This window comes from Calidris pugnax, unplaced genomic scaffold (assembly GCF_001431845.1).
Source record: "Calidris pugnax isolate Ruff unplaced genomic scaffold, ASM143184v1 scaffold360, whole genome shotgun sequence".
NCBI classification, from domain to species: domain Eukaryota; kingdom Metazoa; phylum Chordata; class Aves; order Charadriiformes; family Scolopacidae; genus Calidris; species Calidris pugnax.
The window spans coordinates 370929-391876 of NW_015091129.1; the positions used below are offsets into that span (position 1 = coordinate 370929).

The following is a 20948-nucleotide window of genomic DNA, read 5'->3' on the forward strand; positions in this document are numbered from 1 at the left end:
CCTCCAGCCAGTTTTTAACCCAGCAGAGGGTATTCCCACCTAAGTCATGGGCAGCCAGTTTCTCCAGGAGGATACTGTGGGAGACTGTATCAAAGGCTTTGCTGAAGTCCAGATAAACAACATCCACAGCCTTTCCTTCATCCAGCAAGCGGGTCACTTTGTCATAGAAGGAGATCAGGTTTGTCAAGCAGGACCTGCCCCTTGTGAACCCGTGCTGGCTGGGCCAGATCGCATGGGTGTCCTTCATGTGTTGCATGATGGCACCCAGGATGATCTGTTCTATGATCTTCCCAGGCACCGAGGTCAGACTGACTGGCCTGTAGTTCCCCAGATCATCCTTCCAACCCTTCTTGTGGATGGGCGTCACATTTGCCAGACGCCAGTCGGCCGGGACCTCCCCAGTTTGCCAGGACTGCTGGTAAATGATGGAGAGTGGCTCCTCAAGCACTTCTGCCAGCTCCCTCAGTACCCTCGGGTGGATCTCATCTGGTCCCATAGACTTGTTTACATCTAGGTGTTGGAGCAGGTTCATCACCACCTCCCTTTGAATTATAGGGGCTTCACTCTGCTCCCCGCCCCTGCCTGCTAGTTCAGGGGTCTGGATATTTAGGGAACCCCCTGTCCTACTACTGAAGACTGAGGCAAAGAAGGCATTTAGGACTTCAGCCTTCTCCTCATCTTTGGTCACTATGTTACCTCCCTTATCCAGTAGAGGATGGAGGTTCTCCCGAGACCTCTTCTTGCTATTAATATATTTATAGAAATTCTTTTTATTGTTTTTAACATCCAAAACCAGGTTGAGTTCTAGTTGGGCTTTGGCCTTCCTAATCTTTTCCCTACATAACTTTGCTATATCTTTGTAATCTTCCTGCGTGGCCTGCCCCTTTTTCCAAAGGTCATAAATTCTCCTTTTTTCTCTAAGCTGTGACCCTAACATCGAGAATTTTTTTTTAATTTACCCAGGTTTTTTGTGTGTGTGGTTTTGTTTTTTTGTTTTCCCCAGCATTTTTAGGATGAGAGTTGGTGTCAGCAAATATTTTTCCTTTTCCATTTGGAAGATGGAGAAATATTCTTGTCTAGCAGTATATCTGCAGACTTGAGAGTAGCTCGGAATGCTGACTATTGTGTTACTATTGTGAGGTTTCTCTTTCAATTTTACGTTTGAAGACGGTAAAGGTCTGATCCCAAAATAAAAGTTTTCCCTACTTAAGAATGGGAATTCCCTACTCAAAACTTTTATTCTGTGTTATTGAAAATAGGTTGCAAGCCAGAGAGGAGATTTTTTTTCTCAGGTTTTCAAATAGGCAGCTTGTATTCAAGAGCAGGTATGTGTGAAACATCTCACACAAACATGCATAATGCAATTTCTCATTTAATAAGGTGTCCATCTCACATGTTGAAGTCTTAGCATTCCTGCTACAAATGCAAAAAGTCTCTCATGACTTAATTAATAGAATACAGACAAAACCAGTGTTTTTATTTTCATTTTATATAACGATTCATCCAAAAAGAAGACGTACCAAAGACCTGGGAGTTTTCTGAGGCTCATCACTATCTTAATTCTAGAACAGTAACTTGTATTTGGAGCATTTCAATAAGCATAGATTTTTACAGGGTAGACAAGATTGCTAAGTGTTTCACAGTATCAGCTTATTGTAGGTATTATTGATGCAATATTGTAAATTAGATTGCAATATAGTACAAAAGACTTAAACAGACAACCTAAAGCTCCATTACAGTGTTATTGCCTTTGTGGCCTGCAACAGAACCAGTGAGAGACTTTCTGGCAATTGTGATTCCAGGAAGGTACACACACACACCAAAACATTTGTCCTAATATGCGTCAGTGGCAACTTGTAGGCCTTGATGTTATTATACAGAAAAATAATCCCATTTTCCCCTGGACCCAGCGGTAGTGCATGAATATGTAAGATAAAACAATAAACTAGAAGAAATGAGTGAATTTGGGAATGGAAGCAAGGAAAAACTGCATAATGTCTGTGCTGTGTGAAAAGGGATTTGAAAAAAATCTACCATGCTTTGCAGAAGCCCTACTTTGTTTTCCCAGTTCTTGGAAAAACATGAATATTTTATACTATGAGTATATTTATAAATAATCTATAACTGTCTTGTAAATTATTACTAACTCTTTTTATGAAGAGCTAAACATGAGTTACCCATTTTTTTGTAGACCAACAAGTGAATAAAATGCCTCATTTACTACAAAATGCATTTACTACTCATGTTTTTAAATGTGCTTATAAGAGTAATTGGGACATTTCAGTATGTTGTGTCCCATTCCCAAGTTCACCTCTGAGATCAGCACAAAAAAACCTGAGAGGGTCTAGTTCACTATTCCTGACAGAAATGTCCTGAATTTCTGCATCTTAACACTGGGTGGTGGTAGGTGCATCTGAGCTGATTTCCTGCTGGCCACCTTTGCTCCTTCATCATGTCTGACATATTGGTGTGGGCTCCCCCACATTTGTTTTCTTTTTCGACTTGGAAATTTTGGCAGGAGAATTTGGTAGTTATTTGGATTTGTTTGGGATGTTGGGACCCATGGCTGTCCCAGTGGAGGAGTTACTGCAGAGCAGTTGGCACAGAAGTGGCTGGAGCATGTCTCTGTTGAGGAAAGGCTGAGAGACCTGGGTCTGTTTAGCCTGTAGAAGAAAAGACTGAAGGGAGACCTCAACAATGCTTATAAATATCTAAAGGGCCAGTGTTAAGAGGATGGGGCCAGACTCTTTTGTGATGTCCAATGACAGGACAAGGGGCAATGGGCACAAACTGGAACACAGGAAATTCCACCTCAACATGAGGAAAAACTTATTTACTTTGAGGGTGGCAGAGCACTGGAACAGGCTGCCCAGAGAGGTTGTGGAGTCTCCTTCTCTGGAGATATTCAAAACCTGGCTGGATGCATTCCTGTCCAACCTGCTGTAGGTGAACCTGCTTTGGCCATATAATTTTGAGCTCTTTTTGTCACATACTATTTTACATAATGAGAACCTCTGTTTCTTCCGGATTTTCACGTCTTCCTCATCTGCTTTATGGAGAAAATTTTAAGGTTGGGGTTTTTTTTTATTTTTATTTTTTTATTTTTTAATTTTGTTCTAGCTAACCAAGAATGCTTCTTTCTTGTAAGGAATGAATCACCAGGTTTTCCCAAAGATATTAAGAAAAACCTTTGCTGTTTTAACTAAGTAATGTAGTCTGGGCCACAGCTTCCTTTGTACCTCTGGAGTTAAAAATTCCTGGAGTTCCAGGGTTGTTTCACAAGTGCTGTGCTGGTGCCTCTCTTTTCCCTGACAATTGTTTCTCTTGCTGGCCAGCAAGTACTTGAATTGCTCTGAGGTACGACCCAATTCCACCCTTGGTTGCAGCCTGATCTATCATTTTAGGACCCAGTCTGTGGTGGACAGCTGTGGCTTAAGCATTGGTCAACTGTAACAATAAATGTACAGGCAAAACGCTCACATGGTAAAACAAGTAGGAATACGTTTTCTTTCAGCATACTGAAGGTAACAGTCCCTCTCCTGGCAGACATGATATCCCTCATCTACATTCACACAGAACGGTATGATATGGTTGGAGTCGATGATCCCAAGGGTCTTTTCCAACATAAATGATTCTATGATTCTATAATGAAGATCAAAACAAGAACCTTCAGAAATACAAGTTTGTAAAATGGCAAGGAACTTCATAAATACAAGTTTTTAGCAACTTGGCCTTGACATAAAACTTGGTTTCAGAGATTTATTTAATCCTAACACAAATGCACTCCAAACATATTTACTACAACTCTATTACTAATAGGTACCTTGCTACTCTCTTTAATTTGTTAAATTCTAACCACTACATCTTGGTTTGGTTTTCTCTGATAGTTACAAATGTTTTGGATGTATAAAAATTGAAACTAAACTATGCTGCATTTGAATGCCATGTGGATGAATATTACAAATTTGAAATGAAAAATGAACAAATAGTTCATGAAATTATGAATTTATACATATGACTCTACTAACTAGGAATACAAACACCAAAATCACCCTGCACATGTGGGCCTCTAATTCTAAAGCAAGTGCCAGTGTAACTGCATCAAACAGTTGATGTGTGTCCCAGGTACAGGCTATTTATTCAACAGATGAAGTTATAGTTCAGGACTTTTTAATGCAAGGATTGTGTATTGGTGGCATTTAGTAGACAAGCCCATTTAACTGTCAATGGAAGGCTGATAAAGTGTTGTGAAGCTCAGCAAAAATATTCATGTGCTTACCAGCTCTTTCACAGTTTTGAAGTACATTTTGATCAAATCTGATCTTCATTTTAACCTAAATACGTGAGATGAACTATGATTTTTGAGTGGAAATCGACTAATAAGACTAATCATTCATATTTGGAAGAGGGCAAAATAGCATATCCTTCTGAGTTCTTTGCAGAGTTTAAGGCTTATGGTGTCTTGAAACTCCAGTTGGAACTTGGGGGTTCCGAGAAATTAAAGAAAACCAAAGAAAGTCCTTAGCTCCATAAAGAAGTCTGTCTTAAAAGTTCAACTTCCAGGCCATATTTCATGGGCCTAGCAGAGTGTGCATCAGCAAAGGCTGAAAGAAACATACTGCGTGAAACCGATGGCTTTCAGAATAATTTTGGTCCAAGTTGTTTGCCTAGCACTTTGACATCCTTGTGAGAGGTACTTACACAGAATGGATAAACAATTAGATATGCTCTGGAATTTTAATAAGCAAAAGTCCATCCAATGTGAGCATCAAAGTTTGAGGAAAGTAATTTTAATTTCTTGACCTAATGTTTGCCTTACAGTATTAGAGTCAACAGATACCGCTCTTTGGTTGTTAATAGAGCGTGTCTAACCACAGGGTAAGTGCTGCTTAAATAGATTTAAAATGGTATTGGATTTACAACAGTCTTTTAAAAAGTTTGCCCATCTCTGGATGTCTCTGTGGTATTGCTTATTGTCCCAGCTGCCTCAGAAAGGCTAAATGATAACAGAAAAGATCCTGAAATAATCCAGATCTTTCCTATTATGTCACACTGAAATAAGACTACATCTTTGGGTTTTTTTCAGGCTATTGTTTTTCTGCCTTCAGGCACTTTTGAAAACATCTCCTGATGAGTATGAAACAATTTTGGCTAAAATATCAATATCAATAGCAAACAGAAAAGATCACTTGCAAATACAGTAGATCTGCTTCCCCCAGCTCTTCACGCCATAGCCACAGTATGCTTACCATCAGAACAACTACACTATTAACCACTAAGTGAACCTGACTGGAGAAGAAGAAACCTTCACAAGATGACAGAAAGAGATGCTGGGTCTTATTCCCAGAAAAACAAGAACGTTCTCTGATGCCACAAGCCGTTCAAACTTAATTTCATATAGCGGTACTTCTAACAGTCAGCTCTCCCTTTTCCTTACCCCTTATCTCCAGTATCTTCCCCAGAGCAGAATCCAAAGATGATACAGATATTTCTTTTCCTCTTTGAAAGCACTCCTCAGTAATAAGAGCAGAGAAATGTACAGATTTAAAAAAAACAAAAAGCCCAAATCCATTCTACCCTCTTCTGAACAACTTTTCTATTTTATTATTTATAAATGCAAATTTTTAAAATTTAGTAAAAAATTAAATAAATGGTTATAACCATTTTCTGTTTTAATAAATTAAGTGGAAATTTCACTTGTTTGGAGGCTCATTACATGCTCTATGTCTAGAGAAATAAAAGTGACCTGGTAAGCCAATCCAACAAATTCTAAGAATCTTTTCTGTGTTTCTCAAATTCACAGAACTAAAGGATTATCTGTGGCAGAATGACACACAACCACAACTAATAAAGGAAAGCTCACAACCATTGGACTTATTTTTGCTTTTCAATTTATGTTTTGACTTTTCTTCTGCTGTAGGTTCAATGAATCTCATTTGTTATCATTTCCTTTTTCTTTTTCATGCTTTCCAAACACAATTTAAAATTACTATAACAAATTTTATTTTGTTCAGATTTATTGTTACCCTTGTAGTTTGCATTCATTCTCCTTGTTCCCCTTGTTACAGTCACTTCTATTCGGTGTACTCATCTTCCTAATTTCCTTTTTGGTATCCCAATCACACTTTCAATTCCTGTCTGTCTCCTTGTGTTTAATCCATAATCCTCTTTTATCTCCTTTATTTTTAATTCTCCTCTTTACTAAAGAGCATGATTGCATTTTGCTTGTCCCAGACTGTTCTCGTTTCTCTTCTTTCTCAGTACTTTCACTCTCGTTTTTTATTTGTTCAATGCTCCTTCCTCGTCTGTCTAAATTTACCTGTGATGTATTTGTCATCCTACCAGATGAGTCATTGACAGAAAAATCTGTGGACCTGACACCTGGACCCTAGCTTCATTTAATATTGGACAGATCCTAAAAACTTCTCCAAAGGACATCAAGGATGGCAACAAGAAAAACTGATGAAAAATTTGCAATACTTTCTTTTGATACTTTCTTTGCAGAAGGTCAAAGTTTAGAGAGTCCTCTGAAGAGGCAAGATATGGGAAGAGTCTATGTAAGACTAAACCGTGGGATTGGTGAGCCTCTCAAGCCAGTAACAACTTACTTGGTCACTTTCTAGAGGGTGGCAATATTTTGTTCAAAATTGGTACTTCAGGTTCAAAGACACACACACAAGAACCTTCACAGATTTCAATCAAATCTTGTTCTACCTGTTCTAGCAGTCAACTATTTATTAGGCCAGTACTACAGGATCTAATGGCTTTCAGGCTTCTTGGAGCTCATTGGCTGTTGTTAATGGCCTAAGAGACTCAGGAACAACAACAATTTCAGTAATTTTCACATTCTATCTAATCTTCCTTGGTACTTTCTCTGGTTCCCTTGGATGTGAGTGCTACCGCATACTGTAGCAAGCACTTTGGAAAGCTATCACAGTAACAACCAGCTCCTACATTGCCTCAGATTACATATTGAGGAGTTTTTTCTTGTTATATTTTACATACTTGTCAACATATTGGACACTATAATCTCAGAAAATTATCCCTCCTTTCTCATGTGTTCTAGAAAGCTACATCAGGTGAGAAACAGAACAACAGAAAACTTGCTAAACAGGATTCATCCTAAAATAATGTCTTAGTTTTATGGCTTTGTTCTGATTTTTATAATAAATTCAATAAATCTAAAATGTCTAAAAATTATAGAGGTAAAATGACCTATGTTCTTTTGCTTGTGTATGAATCATATGAAAACACACATATTTTCAACAAGCTCATCTGTTGAAAGTCAAGTCTATGAGAAAATGTATGGATCCACAATTGCACATTTATCTGTTTCAGGAAGAATTTTTACCTGCATGTGCCTTTTCAGCCCTTTCTGAGATTATATTTTTGTCTCCAGTGCCTGATCCTCCAACATCATGCCACTTTTGATGAAAAAGGCCCAAGTTTCCCAGCCCTAACAAAATCTGAAAAGAGTCAAGCTTCAAACAGTTCTGAGTTTTACTCAGATTTCACAGAAGTCAAGCTTGGAGAAGGCTTACACTCCTAGAAGCAAGTCTACCTCCATCTTCCCAGCTATGTAGTTATGAAAATGCATCTAGGGCGCACGGAATATGAAGGAAAAATCTGAAACAAATGAGAATTCCAATGCATTTGATGATGGTGCAATGGTCAGAGGAGATGCCAGTGATGACGGTTGAACGTCCCTTTGCCTTCCCAGCCCCCTTCATATATTCTCAGGCATAGGATGACAAAGGGAAGTCCACGGGTCACATGAACAGATATTGTCGACATAACGCCCTGCCCAAATTGCCTTCTCTACCCAATCAAATCACCCAACTTTATCCATCAATTTCTTACTCTGAGGCAACTTTTTCTCATAGGCCTACCAAAACTCAACTACATTCACCATCTCTATAAAGAAGAAAGATTAAATGCAAGGACACAGGTACCAATATCTGTGGTCTGTCTGTTTTCAAACAGCATACCATAGAGGTAGGGCAAACCTTCGGCACCAAACAGCATGTTTAAAATAAGAACAACTGCAGACTGATAATGATTCAACATGAAGCCCTACTTGGCCTAGGAGACAGTTCTTCCAGAAATGTACTAATGAAAAGAAGAGTAAGAATATTACAAGAATACACAACCTAAGGATTTGGTGTGGTAGTCTTTCTAAGAAATACCAACATGCTTCAGTGTGTGGGACTGTCTGAGCAGTGCAGAGGGATTCTTGGGAAAAATACACAAATGTTTGATTGGTTTTTTTTTCCTTTCTATTTTTTTGAGGGAAATAAAACCCAAACCACTGAGATCTCTAGAGTTTCTAGAAAAGAGCATGAGGCACCAGCCCTTAGTAAAGCAGTGATGCAGAATATGTATTTTTTTTGTTGTTTTCATATGGGGCAGAGAAAATGAATCACAATGTAAGTAATACTTAAGGTGTTAGTGTTGCAGAAGGAGAGTGGAAGATGAAAACTAGTCTTGAAGCTCATTATATACTTCTGTTGTGGCAACTTTAACATAAATGGACATTTAGCTTTAACATAAATGTATACTTTGTTCTTCAAAACCTATTCCAGAAGGGTGGCTGACTGCATGCAGATGAATTCCTTCTGATCTATATCCCACATCTGGCTTTGAAGAAGAAATAATTTTTTCCATTTTCTGGATCTGTAGTCTTCAAAAAGGGCTAAGAGTGTGTTTGTTAGAGGAATTTATACTGATACAAACTACACCAAACTACTCATTATATTCTGTTTTTTTGAAGGAGTCTACTTGAAATTAAACATGCATTGCCTTTATGACCTCTGTTTTAACATTCTGGCTTCAAATATGTCTTTTAATATCTTCATTTCTAGCTTATTTTGTGTCTTCTTGAAAAAGAACTATTAAAAATCTCACAAAGGGATTTTTTTTCTGCATAACTATTCCTGAAGAAGGTGGTATCTAGTTGTATGAAGAACAAGGAGTTTTCATAGTGAAAAATGTCTTCCCCTCTCATCAGCAAAGTCTGGACTCCTGCTGTCTAAGTGGCATTATATATTCTTGTTATCTTCACTCCTCATAATAGTAAGTCCTTTTGACTCATCACTACTCTTTCCTTCTCTGAAGTTCTGTCTCGATACATTAAAATGGCAGAAACCCAAGTAGTCCAAGCTGCCAAGTAAAATAGCCTCTTTTAAATCATTTGAGCAAACATTAGACCTTTTTATATTTTAATCCATGATGGTAGCTGTTAACCCCACTGCCTCACTGGTTGGACTTCACCTATTTCCAAAGCAAATTTTAAGGATGTAAAATCTCTGTCAGAGAGTTACAGAGAATAGAAAATTTTGGCAGTATTCTGACCAAGATTTAAATCTTTGGGCAGATGAAGCTTTCAGTATAAGAAAAATGTCTGGTCTTAAAAGAATTATGTCATTGGCACATGACGAATATGTTTTCAAGGCCATTTATCAGCTTTGCAAAAACACAAAAAAGCTTATTCTGCCCTTCTAACTGCTACTGAAAGTACAGCACTCCTTTCTAACACATGCCAAACACAATTTTTATTACTGATACCTATGTGCTGATACATGCAAGACAAAGAAAATTATGATATATTTCCCCAAATAGTTACGCATACACAAGAGGATACTATGGCATACTATGTAAGTGCATACTATGCAAGTGCATACTATGCTATGCGATGCCATGCTATGCTATGCATCCAGATTCTGATTCTGCTGACAGATAACTATACTTGTTCTTCTAAAGAAAAAATTTATAACATTCCTAAATAATTCACAACCTCTTTCATTTAAATGAAAATCTTTTCTATAGGCTATGTGCAATCATTTTAGGTATATAAATTATTTGTGTCCTTGTCTTTCTCCATGACTCCAGTAAGATCATTTATATAGGCATTTGTGATGAAAGTGCTGTAGGCTCTTTAAGGATTGAATAATATTTCAGTTAGTGGTAACAATGCAGTTAATAGTAACATCTATACCACACGAACTGAAAGCCTTAATGCAAACCGGAGGAATGAACATCATATTATAAAAACGCAAACATGAGTGCAGAGCCAAAATGGGGAAAATTTAGGCAGGATTTTTGAAGATCCTGTAAGTACTGATAAAGGGTCTCTTTATGTAATAAGAAGTAATTCTAGACCACGCTCGTTAATGAGAAAGCATTGTTCTGGCTAATCACAAAATCGGTAAAACCCACAGCATGTCAACCTATTGGAGTGACTTTGCCTGAAAGTGATTAACAGTCCTCAGATCAAACCTATTAGCTGAGCTGCTATGCTGGCAATTATTCTAATTAACCATCTGTGGAACAGCAGAAATGAATATTTTATGACTTGCATATGAATATGAATGACTTGTAACTTCCAATGCACATTTTGCTGGTAGATTTCTTTGTTTTCTGGGTGGAGATAAGACTGATGTACCTATTGTGTTACTCATCAATGCTCTGCAGAAGTGATGACGATGTACATCTTAGTAAATAACTGGGCCATTCTAGTACACTTCATAGACATGCTTTGTTAGTATCCAGGAATGTCATAACTGGAGAATTTGCAATACGTTATCTCTTGTAATTAGAGGTTTTGTTTCTTTCCTTTCTCTGTTTACAGGTTACATGATCTGTTTGGTGATACATGAAGTTGTCTTTCTGTACTTGCCACTACTATGTTACCAGGATGGGAAAAAAAAGGTTAGCTGCACTTTCACATCATGTGGGATCATAAGATATTAATTGATTTCTAATCCAATACCAATGATATTTTTTGGTTCTATCTCTTTTGTTTAAAACAGTTTCTTTTAAAACATTTGCACCACTGTGACCCATTGGAAAAAGGTTTAAGTATACAGTATTTGGGAGAAAGCAGTTCCAAAGGGGACAAAGACTTCCCTGGCATCAGGGGGAGGAGGAAATATATTGTGTATGGGATTCTAGAGAAGCTAAGAAATTCTCAACATTTTAAAAGTATATTGATCCCTATTCCTTCTTAGTAAAATTGAGTGTTGAAACATAAGACTTTAGAACTGTTTTAAGCAAGGGATACTGTAGATGAGAGAAGCTTATTTTATGGTGATCTTCCCAACTTCAATTTCCTGCAAAAAGTCCAGGACTCAAATATTTGCATGAATTGGAAACCAGAAACATTTCTGATTAGCTGACCTTCAATATTTCCTTTTGATCTTGAAACAGGTTTAGAAAAGTCCTTTTCTGACTACAAAATGATGTGCTTTGAAACTTCAAGAGTTTGAGACAACTTGTGGCTCAACACAAGAGATGGCTGCTGGGCTGTGTTAATATGGCCCTCACTTGTGAAAATGAGAAAGACCTGCCCTGAGCACTGAAGCATCAAATTAACCTCTAGCTAAATGCACAAGTGAGTGACTCTGTCCTGAGACTGCAGACTCAGACTGACCCACAGATGCAACTGTATTCTCTCTCTACCTGGAAAGCATTTTTAAACTCCTGAATATTTGCTGTGGACCAAACAAGAGCTATGGGAGAGGTAAAAGCTAAAAAGGTAGAGTAGAAACAGAGAATTCAGTGAAGTCTTTTCTCTAGTGTTCATAGGCAGCATAAGGCAAGCTTTTTATTATTTCATTCAGGAAATTAGATACTGCTGAATGGCTGAGAGTGATGCCATATTAGGAACAAAAACAGCTGAGTCTTTCAGAATTATCTGGCATACTTAATGACCTGTTTTAATCCAAAATTTTGTAGAAGAGACTGCCACTGTCCTAATCTATTTGAAGGGCATACTGTTTTCTATGTCTTTAATAGGTGAGCCTAAGCTTGAAGTTTCCCCTTTGTGAATAGTGTGTGATCCCAAACATCCAGGACAGCTATCCCTGCACTGGAGAAAGATACAGTTGAAGCTAAGGAAAGTAAATAAGAAGAAATGACAAACCTAGCATGTAAAAGCCAAGCAGGCTTAAAAATAAGAACAAAATCTACTTTGAGCACTATTGTCCAGGGACAGGCTGTGAAATAAGGAGTTACCAACTGTTTATTAGTTCCTAAATCTGTTCTGTTTTCTAGCCTTCTGGTCTTTTGTTTTGTGATTAACAAAAAATTGTATCTTTTCCTGATTCTCCAGCAAACAAAAGTCTGATGCTGTCAGTGTTTTTCCTCGCTCTGCATGCTTACTACTGGAAAATGGCAAGTAAGGACACAGATGCATGGCTGCACACATTCCTGGTTGGATGAAGATGGCTTTGCAGCAGTGCCCCTGCACACACAGGGCCAAGGATCTCCACTGCTCTTGTAGGAATGAGGGTAAGGAAAGGTATCGGAAAGTTGCCATCTGTTTGGCTGACCCAACAGGGCAGGTGGTTCTTCCCTCATCCATATGGTCACCCTTCTATTAACTAGAGTCCTGGGCAGGACTCAGTCACCTTCTTTTAAAAGAAAGGAAAACAAAATGTGGCGGAAACATTCTGGATGTCACTGGACCAAGATGTACAAATCTTATCAGCAACTTTTCTGGGTTTATTAGCTCTCACTCACCACTTTAGACTACTTTAGACAGTGAGACACCCAAAAATATGCAGACTTATTGCCTATTTAAGCTCATACCATCTTTGATATATTGCAATTATAAAACAATACAAGGAAAATGTTACTCACTTGTATTTATCTTCTGAAGGGAAATGTGCTTTTCCAACTGTCTACGAAGTTTCACCTCTGCTCCATATTTACCAGTAGTGCCATTGTCAGCCAAAATAAAATGAGAATGCATACTGTTGAGCACTGTCAATTTACTCATGGGATTGGACATCGTTTGGTATGGTCGAACCACCTGCATTTTAGAGACAGAGGGAAAAAAAGCATGTGCTAAACAGAAAAGACACTCTGAACTAAATCAGTTATAAGATACCAGCTGATAAGATGATATAAAAGAAAAAAAAAGTTTAAGTATTGCTGTTGGACACTGCTTTCTTCTATTTGTAAAGTAGAAAATAACCTTACCAGTTAAACCAATATGGCCATCTCTTGTAAACACCGAGCTTTTAGACGCAGACACCACTTAAAGGGACACCACTTAAAGGGTTTTCCATGGTAGCTTGTTTAAATGGCATCAGTGGCCACTGTTTCAGTGTTATCCAGCTTGTGTTCAGTCCTCCAAAGGTCTGTGCAGCAACTACACACGCACTGTACACACTGCCTGCTGATGCTTTTCAATAGCGTTGCTGTAAATCCTCACCTCATCTGGTTGAAATCTTTGCTTCTTCCTTCACAGACTGCACCCAGGACCATGCTGCCTGTTCCAGCTCATTCAGAGCCACCTCAATACACATGAGTTCTAGTCTTGGAGAGGTGTACACATGGTATTACACAATGTTTTCAATTTCCTTGGAAAAAACCCTATTGGCCAATAGTACAAAAGCAGTTGCTTGCATTCATAACAGCTTTAGAAAGTTTCCATTCAATGGGGAGTTTGCTACACTTCCTTTGATTTGTTTTCATCAGGAGAAACTCTTCTGCAGACATACAGAGTCAATTGTGGCAGATTTATCCACTCACAGCCTCCAGATAGACAAATAATAGCACAGGGCCACATTTAGCCATCTGCTACTTCGATAGGTCTCCAGTGACACAAGTAAGACTGCACTGATGTGGCAAAAGAACACTGGTATTGTGCTGAGGGATCCTGGCTGGTCATTCAAAAACATTTGCTAGAAATATTGCCCCCTGCATTGTTTACGTATGTCTTGTCTTTTTGGAAAGACAAACTCCTGAAAATTTGTAAAATGAAGTCCTAGCTGAAGAAATCCTGAAGTGACTGGTTACAAAACTCAGCTGGGCTATACTTCATCTGCAAGGAATTTTCGTCACAGTTCTGGCATGGTTCATTTTGCAAATCTAACAGAATCTTGCCGTTTTAGTGCCCAAAACTGTACACCACTCATGTTTTGAACAAAAGTGCTTGCAGACAGAAATATATTAACTTGCTAATTTCTTCCTAAGGTTCACTCTTTTTTTTTTTTTTTTATTCTGAGGAGCTCTTTAATTGAGATGTAAATCTTTATAAATAATATGTGCTAGTAATTCTTTGGCCAGAGATATCTATCTCTATTATTTTCACTTGCAAATGCTTGCAGCACTTTGGTCAACTCTTGGGGCTGGCAAGAGGAAACCCACAGAATTCTTTTGCTGTTGTAAACTGTCATCCAGAGGGTACTCTATAAGCTTCTATAAGTCCATCTTGCAAAAGGGAAGTCTGAGAAGGACAAGAGGGTAACTGGCCCCCAGCAAGACAGTGCACTGCACTGTGAGAACAGGTGATAGCTTTGGTTCAAGTTTCTTTTGTACTGTTTCTTTTGGTGCCCCATTTATAAAACATTTATTCTACAGGCACATGTAGCTTAACAAATATCAATACATTGCTGGAATGTGTTCATTTACTGGCTTCTACATACACAGAAACCATGCATCCACAGTGAGAAAGAAAAGGATGGTTCTTTCTAACATGCTTAAGTATCAAATCAAATCAAACTAAAACAGTTACAGACTTTTTAAACTGATACCTACCACACCTATCAATACATGGAGGGCACAGGCCAGCAAGATCTGATAAAAGAATGACTTGAGTTGCCCATTTATTATATGGTTACAAGCCACTGTGCATGCAATTCTACCGGCAGCTTGTGGTTTGTCCCTGAGAACCACAGCTCAAAACCTTCTAACAGAGACAGCTTGATCTGCAGTCCTAATGAGCTGCAGCAACAAAGGAGCTGCACACTGACTTAGTAATGCCACTGCAGGGCAGATTAGAAGGCTACAGTTTGGTTCTCTGTCTGTTGTTTAGCTACAAGGTGAATAATATTATTAATAAATTTTATAAATGTCAAACTGAGAATGAGAATACAATTATTTCCAATTGAACTGTTCACAATGTGCACAGTTCAACAGCTGAAACACTTTTTTTTTAATAACAAATTTCACAAAACACACTGTCAAACTCTTTTCCTGATAAAAGGATAACAAAAATCCTCAAAAAGTGGAGCCAAGAAAATCCTAGGCTTTGAGGCTATTTCCTTGAGGTGAATTGTTTTTCCACAATGCTCAGCGTATTTTCAATTTCTCACTCTTGCAGTTCCCATTCCTTTGTTCCTTTCAATCCCTTACATTTTACAGGGAAGTTAAAAGGTTGGGAAAACTTTGACTTTAATGTCTTCTCGTCCTCTTTCTGCATTGAGGAGAGGGAATAATGTCCCCTGGCATCTTCATCTGCAGAGTTGAAAGGAAGCATCTATGCTCACGGCAACCCCTCTAAATATAGGTTAATGAATGTGGCAGCAGCCATGCTGTGAAGCACTGCTCACGCTGCACGATGAGGAGCTGGGCCAATCCCCGCAGTTGCCTTTACACCCTGAGGTGTCAGCAAGCTTGAATTAAAAGCACTGATACACTCTGTTTACATTCCTTGTGGGTACGTGACACTCAACAGAGGATCAAGGCTTGAAAAATGGCTCAGGGTAACACACTGTGGACAATGAGCGCGCGTGCGCCGTGCGATCCAGTGTGCGAATCTGAGCAGTCTAGGTGAGGGCAAAGAATTTCCAAAAAATTTAGTGTGTTCAGACTAGTGGTGGAAAAAAGAGAGATGCTTCTCAAAAAGTAGTAGCTGTTGTTCAAATTAAGCCTTCTCTGTAGCCTCCCTGTTCCGGGGTACACCAGGGAGCAGAGTAGTTCCTGGTTTAATTTAGAGGATCCTGGAAGCATCATGATCCAAATTCTCTGTCTATACTGCAAATATGCCAGTCCCCAGCTTTGCCACAGGCATGCTTCCCACCTTGTAGTTTGCAATGAGAGAGCTGAATCTCTTTTCCTTACAGCTTAGAGTAATTATTGCCTGCACCATTCCTGCTAGGGGGCTCTGATACTTTCACACTGGATAAAAGTTGTAGCGAAACAAACTTGTGAACTAACTATTTGTGGTTATTTGTAATCTTTTTTCCCCCAGCAATTCAGTTTATTCTCAAAGAATAACATCTTTCTTGAAGGATAATTGCAATATGACTACTAAGACCAAGTCAAAATTGGTAACAACAAATCCAACATCAATAAAGTAATATACACTTACTAATTAGTTGCCTGAGATTTTTAACTTTTCTCCTTATTCTGAAACCTGCAGAAAATAATTAAAGCAAAACAGAATCTTTCTAACACTGTAAAAACAAGGCAGCATGGGAGACAGAAGGAAGCTCTCTTGTGCTATAAGCTAATGTTACTCGGATTACTATGAAAGAATGAAAAGGAAACACATAGTCCATCTTGGCGGTCTGATGTCCCTGTTGCCTGCTACACACATAGAGAGCAAGCAGTAAGAACGCTGGGCTTTCTGACAAGACTCACCAGAATGTGTTTTAAAGACTGTGGTTTAAAGTACTGAGTTCTGGCTACATGCCTATCAAGTGTGAATGCTATATGATTTTTTTTCATATATGTGAATGGTAAGAAGACACGAATTCTAAGGTGACGCTTATTCTTGAATGCACACTTTTTCTGGTTTGGGTAATATTTGGTAATCTCACGGAAGTAGGTGGTATTCTAAAAACTTGGTACTGGTAGAGTGAAGTCCTTTATAGTGAAGCATTTACAGATGGGATCAGGAAGAAGGGAATGGCCAGGATTTGGGGTGTTGATGAAATTAAGCCTTTCTCAGTTACTTCAGCTGTAATATATAGCAAACAATTCCAGTTCTTTAAGCTTTAAACTTTTCTCAGTGTTTATGTTTTCTGCACCTCCCATTTTCTCTTCTTTCCTTGACTTGCCTAATAACTAGACATTGGCCTCACCTGTGCCCAGTGCCATAAAGATGCATGTTTCCCAAGGTTATGTATCAGTCCTGTTACCAAATTCCAGCATAATACTCATCTTTCTGAAACACTGAGTTATGATGTAATTGAGTTGTTAACTATTAATAATTACCTGGTGGTTCACTACAACATGGAAGGTGCCCACCTTTCCTGAAGAAGTTGTCTCATCTGTTATTGTCCAGGGATTTTGAGAAGTTGATGCTAGCACCTGCTCCATGGCAGGCTGACTTCTAACTTCTCCATTGTGGCCCTGCCCTCTGAAGTGCATACAACCTTCCAGTTTTAAATTTCCTCCCTGTTCCACCATCCAAATCAATGCCAAAGAAAGCTGAAGATATAAATGAGCAAGTAGAGAGAGACTGCAGAGTTCTGTTGTGAATAATCTAAACTGGTACCTTCTGGTAGAAAACTTGTAATACCATTTGTGCATCCAAGAGAAAACTTTGCTGATTAAATGTTCTCAGCTCCAGTTATACTTGTAAAAATTGTGTTACTATAAAAATTGGTTATTCGGAAACTACTGTCTTTAATAAATCAATAGCATTACCTAGCAACACTCATGTTTGGATGCAACTTATGTTTAGTCCAATATAAATTTACCATTTATAAAAAAGGAACAATATTAGCTCCTCATTTTTATGATTTCATCTGTATAGGAGAGTAGGTTTCAAGTAGCAGTACATCCAACAATTTACTTTTTTTTTCCTTTTTTTTTTTCTGAATATTCTGATCAGTACAAATGAACAGGCATCTGGTATCAATGAAGTCCATAAAGACCATCTACAACTGGCAATGATCATGCTTCCAACTTTTAAGGTTAAAAAAATATAATTTATTCTGGAACACGGAATGCATGAAAGGGATGTTTATATATATTATATATATAACATGTATGACCTATAAATAATATAATAAAATCTATGTTATATGATACATTGTTATTATGTATCATTATATGATACATATTTTATGTATAACATATTTGTATGACATATATTCAATATATAGATATAAATTTGCTGTGAGAAAGTAGTTTTCTTTCTGATAACAGTATTTGCTTTTATGTAGCACTTTTATCTGTTTATGCACAGGTCTACAGAGCAGGCTTATATTTTGGATGGTGTGCTCTGCTGCACTAAATGATAAAAGCTGACCATTATTGCTTCCTTTTCACTAGCTAAAGCTTTTTGTTAAAAAAAAAAAAGCATTTTGCCATATTCAAGTTGTTGAGCGTAACAAAAAAATTAATGAAGTAATAGAGGGAGAGAAACACACTATAATCCACAGTTATAATCGTCCTCTGAGTGAGACAAATAAAACTCAAGAAATATGGATAGAGCTTAGGAATTTCTCCTTATGTCAACCTGCTGGATCATGTATGGAAGGATTTTTATGCAGGCATGGAAGAGTGGGTGTAATGGATTTTGTAATGATTCAGCATAGTAGCACAGAAGCTCAATTTTAATTTCAATTAATTCAGTAAGAAAAAGTTGGGGTTTTTTTCTCAAAACTTTAATTACTAAAAAAGTGCATTCTATTTGTTAGTAGGTTATATACTGCAGCATCTTGACTGATCAATGACACATCACAATATCCTGGAAATATTTTCACTGAGTAGCAAAATAAAAGCATATTTTGATTTAAGTCTCAAACACTAGCTTCTTTGGACTAGAAATGGAATTTGCATGATTTCATTAAGCAAAAGGAAAGTACTAAAATCAGTGTTCTCTTTGTAGTCCGGGCACTATTCCTCCTGAGATCACTAGGAATTAAACCCAAATGACTCTGAAGGGAAAGACATGTATGTTTCAAAGACTCATGGAGTGCACTCTTTTAAAAGGAAGAATGGCTCTGTATGTAGCGAAAAACTTGTTTATAACCCAAGTTTTCTACAGGACTGAGCAAGCCACCTTATTTTCTCAGTTCTATCAGAAAATTGGAAATAAGACAACTGACTACCTTTCCCTTGTGTGTTTTGATTTTAAATTAGAATCTAAGCGTGTTAAGAGGGGCACTATTTTCTGCTATATTGCTTTTACAGTACTGGAGTAAGAAGTATCTTTAGGGATTTTAACCATCACAATAGAACAAATAGCAAACAGCAGTAATATTTTGCTTAGCTTGGCCAGTTCTGTTTATGGCTCTGAGGGAAGCCCTTGGGATCCCCAAGAGCTGACTCTTTTGGATGGGCTGGTAAATGTAATAAAACTCCTCAGCTATGACTTCCAGCTACAGGCCAGGCAAGGGCTGGGGCATTAGCAAAGGCAGAGCTCTGCTGAGCACGCCTGACTAGCCACGAGGCACTGGGGGGTAACATGCACTGGGGCATGTGCAACATGGCAATAACCCATGTGCAAGGGGCATGTGCAATGGCAATAACCCTCTCTCCCCTTTTTCCCCTCCCCAAATCCCATGACTAAGACATTTTTCTGTATCTAGCTTATGTTGGAAGGTTATGTTTTGACAACTCTTGAGTCTTGATCATAATTTAACTAGACATAGTGCATATAGGCATAAAGCCACATTGATGCTGGAATTTGACAGGCCTTTTACTATTGGCTGACTCTCTCCCTCCCCGCCCCCCCTCCAATCCTTTGTGGCCTTTGTTTCTTGCTCAATGATGATTCATTTTACATGCTTATGGTAGTATTTATATTTTGCCTTCTTGGTTCATTTCACAGCATTCACCTCTAATGAGCCAGTCAATATAACACACTTTGATTTTCACAAAGCTTTCAAAAAAGCTTCCTCACCAAGTGCTTCTAAAGAAACTGCACACATTGGATAAGGGGGAAAGTCCTTTGAGGGATTAGAAACTGGTGAAATATGGGGGAAAGGGAGGGAAAACAGGAAGAAAAAAAGTTAATTGTTGCAAATACTGAATGATGCTAGAAGATTTATTGTCATAAGCGCCCCACCTCAAGCTGGGTCATGTTCTGTTCAACAGAGTTGTAAGGGATTTGGGGTTAATAAGACTGTGAAAAGCTTACAGACATTTCAGCGGACTATGAAGAGTTAAAGAAAGTCTTCATAAAACAGCCTGACTAGGCAATAAAATGGAGGATGAAATTCAATATTGGTAAACATAAAGCAATATAATTACATGTGCATTAGAGATGAATAAAACCAAAAGGGCTTCAGCATTACGTCATGCCATTGATCAATCATTTTATGAAAATATTAAGAGGCCAGGGGGTTTGAAGGCAAAGTTTCAATTTTTTCTGTAACAGATACATTCTGGAACTATTTTTGTCCTTAGGGATGACCCTGTAAATTTAATCCTACTGATATAATTGTGGCTGCTTTAGTGGAAGACTTCATCCAAATTTGCTTTCTTTACTGGTTTTTGTCACTTTCTGTCTGATGATCAGACTAAATATTAACCTTTTTTGTTTTATCAGAAAGCAAGTAACCATACAAGTTCTTGCTTTCCTGTTAAATTGGAAGGTTATTTAGAGGAATACATCCTCTAAAGAAATCAGAAATCAGGGGAAGCTGTTCCAGTTGGCTGGAACAGCTGAGAAACCAACTTCTTTCTTCAGCTCTTACTGTAAAAGATGGCTCCAGAGCCCCTTTAACAAGTGGTAGCTAGCTGGGATCAGGGGTAGGTATTTTCCCAACGGGTGGAAATAACTAATGCAGAAATAACAGTGTCCCAAAATTCATGACTAATTTGATACCCTTTCTTGCCTCCTCTCTCCTTGCAATGCTTCCAGAACTTCACTCGTAGTCAGTAAAGACTACTCATTTGAAACTGAAGTGTACATTACACTTTTTTAGCAAGATGCACCTCATCTTTGTGACTAGCTATTTCTGCTAGTCACCATCCGCACTGCGTCTCAGAGGAGTTCACTAGTGACTCAGAATTGCAGCTTCAGAGTCCCATACTCTTTGCTTGTATATATTGGTAACCCTATTACACAAGCTCTTGTGGTATTAAGGTACAAAACCCCATGCTAGTACAATTCCCCCTAATGGCTATAATTTAATGGTGAATTGCAATGAATTCCAGTTAGATCAATTTCTTCATACTCATTGTAACTCCTCCTGACCTAACTGATGATTGCATCTTCTTCCTTCCTCAACATGCTGATGGACAAACATTCAGAGAAG

General features: G+C 38.1%; 1 protein-coding gene across 8 annotated transcripts in view; it reads right to left on the bottom strand.

The window, feature by feature from the left end:
* The window catches only part of TRPM3 (transient receptor potential cation channel, subfamily M, member 3), a 278412-nt gene that overhangs the window by 109673 nt on the left and 147791 nt on the right, over positions 1-20948 (bottom strand). For all 8 annotated transcript variants that reach the window (XR_001413818.1, XM_014958485.1, XM_014958484.1 and 5 more), the window contains exon 6: positions 12640-12811. Coding sequence is in view for 7 of the 8 variants with exons in the window: in XM_014958485.1 (XP_014813971.1) it covers positions 12640-12811 (172 nt within the window). In the remaining variant the exon portion in view is untranslated. The remainder of the gene's footprint in view (positions 1-12639; positions 12812-20948) is intronic.